The 884-nt window shown below is 41.5% G+C and overlaps 1 protein-coding gene across 1 annotated transcript; it reads right to left on the reverse strand.

Moving 5' to 3' along the window:
* Window positions 1–254: 254 nt before the first annotated feature.
* On the reverse strand, window positions 255–386 carry Smp_186350 (hypothetical protein; the record flags this gene model as incomplete). Its single annotated transcript, XM_018794153.1, is given in 2 exon segments — window positions 255–338; window positions 342–386. Coding segments are annotated over 2 exon segments (129 nt in total).
* Between the last annotated feature and the right edge of the window lie 498 nt (window positions 387–884).

Below are 884 nucleotides of genomic sequence, written 5' to 3' on the forward strand. Positions count from 1 at the left end.
ACTCGAACTGGCATCATCACTCCTTTGTGTCACGAGGAACAAGTACGCAAGACAGCTCATCTGCACATCCGTCTCCAACTCCTATTGACTAAGACGATATCCACATATACCTCATTCCTGTCACATCAGTCATCATGCACATAATGAAGAGAAAGGCAAAATTCACTCCAAAATATTCCGAAGACAATCGATGAGAGATATGTGTGAAGGAAGAATTTTACTGTGTTGAATGAATTCACCACTCGACATTCAACTCAATGTTCGAAATGATAATGCACATTGTGGTGGTGATTAGGAAGCAATGCATGTTTGAATGTATGTAGTCTGAATTGAGTGTGTTATTTGTGGTGGTGCATGTGCACTAGCAACGATTCCATTGTGCACATTGGTCCAGCACAACCACACACTCAAATGCATCATCGCATTTGTTCATCCCTTATTCAATCCACGTGTGAACACCATCGCATCCACAAACACTCGAACTGGCATCATCACTCCTTTGTGTCACGAGGAACAAGTACGCAGCACATCTCACCTGCACATCCGATTCACAATTCTCATTGACTCAGACGATATCCACATATACCTCATTCCTGTCACATCAGTCATCATGCACATAATGAAGAGAAAGGCAAAATTCACTCCAAAATATTCCGAAGACAATCGATCAGAGATATGTGTGAAGGAAGAATTTTACTGTGTTGAATGAATTCACCACTCGACATTCAACTCAATGTTCGAAATGATAATGCACATTGTGGTGGTGATTAGGAAGCAATGCATGTTTGAATGTATGTAGTCTGAATTGAGTGTGTTTATTTGTGGTGGTGCATGTGCACATGCAACGATTCCATTGTGCACATTGGTCCAGCACAACCACACAC

Source organism: Schistosoma mansoni (genome assembly GCF_000237925.1).
Source record: "Schistosoma mansoni, WGS project CABG00000000 data, supercontig 0853, strain Puerto Rico, whole genome shotgun sequence".
Lineage (NCBI taxonomy): Eukaryota > Metazoa > Platyhelminthes > Trematoda > Strigeidida > Schistosomatidae > Schistosoma > Schistosoma mansoni.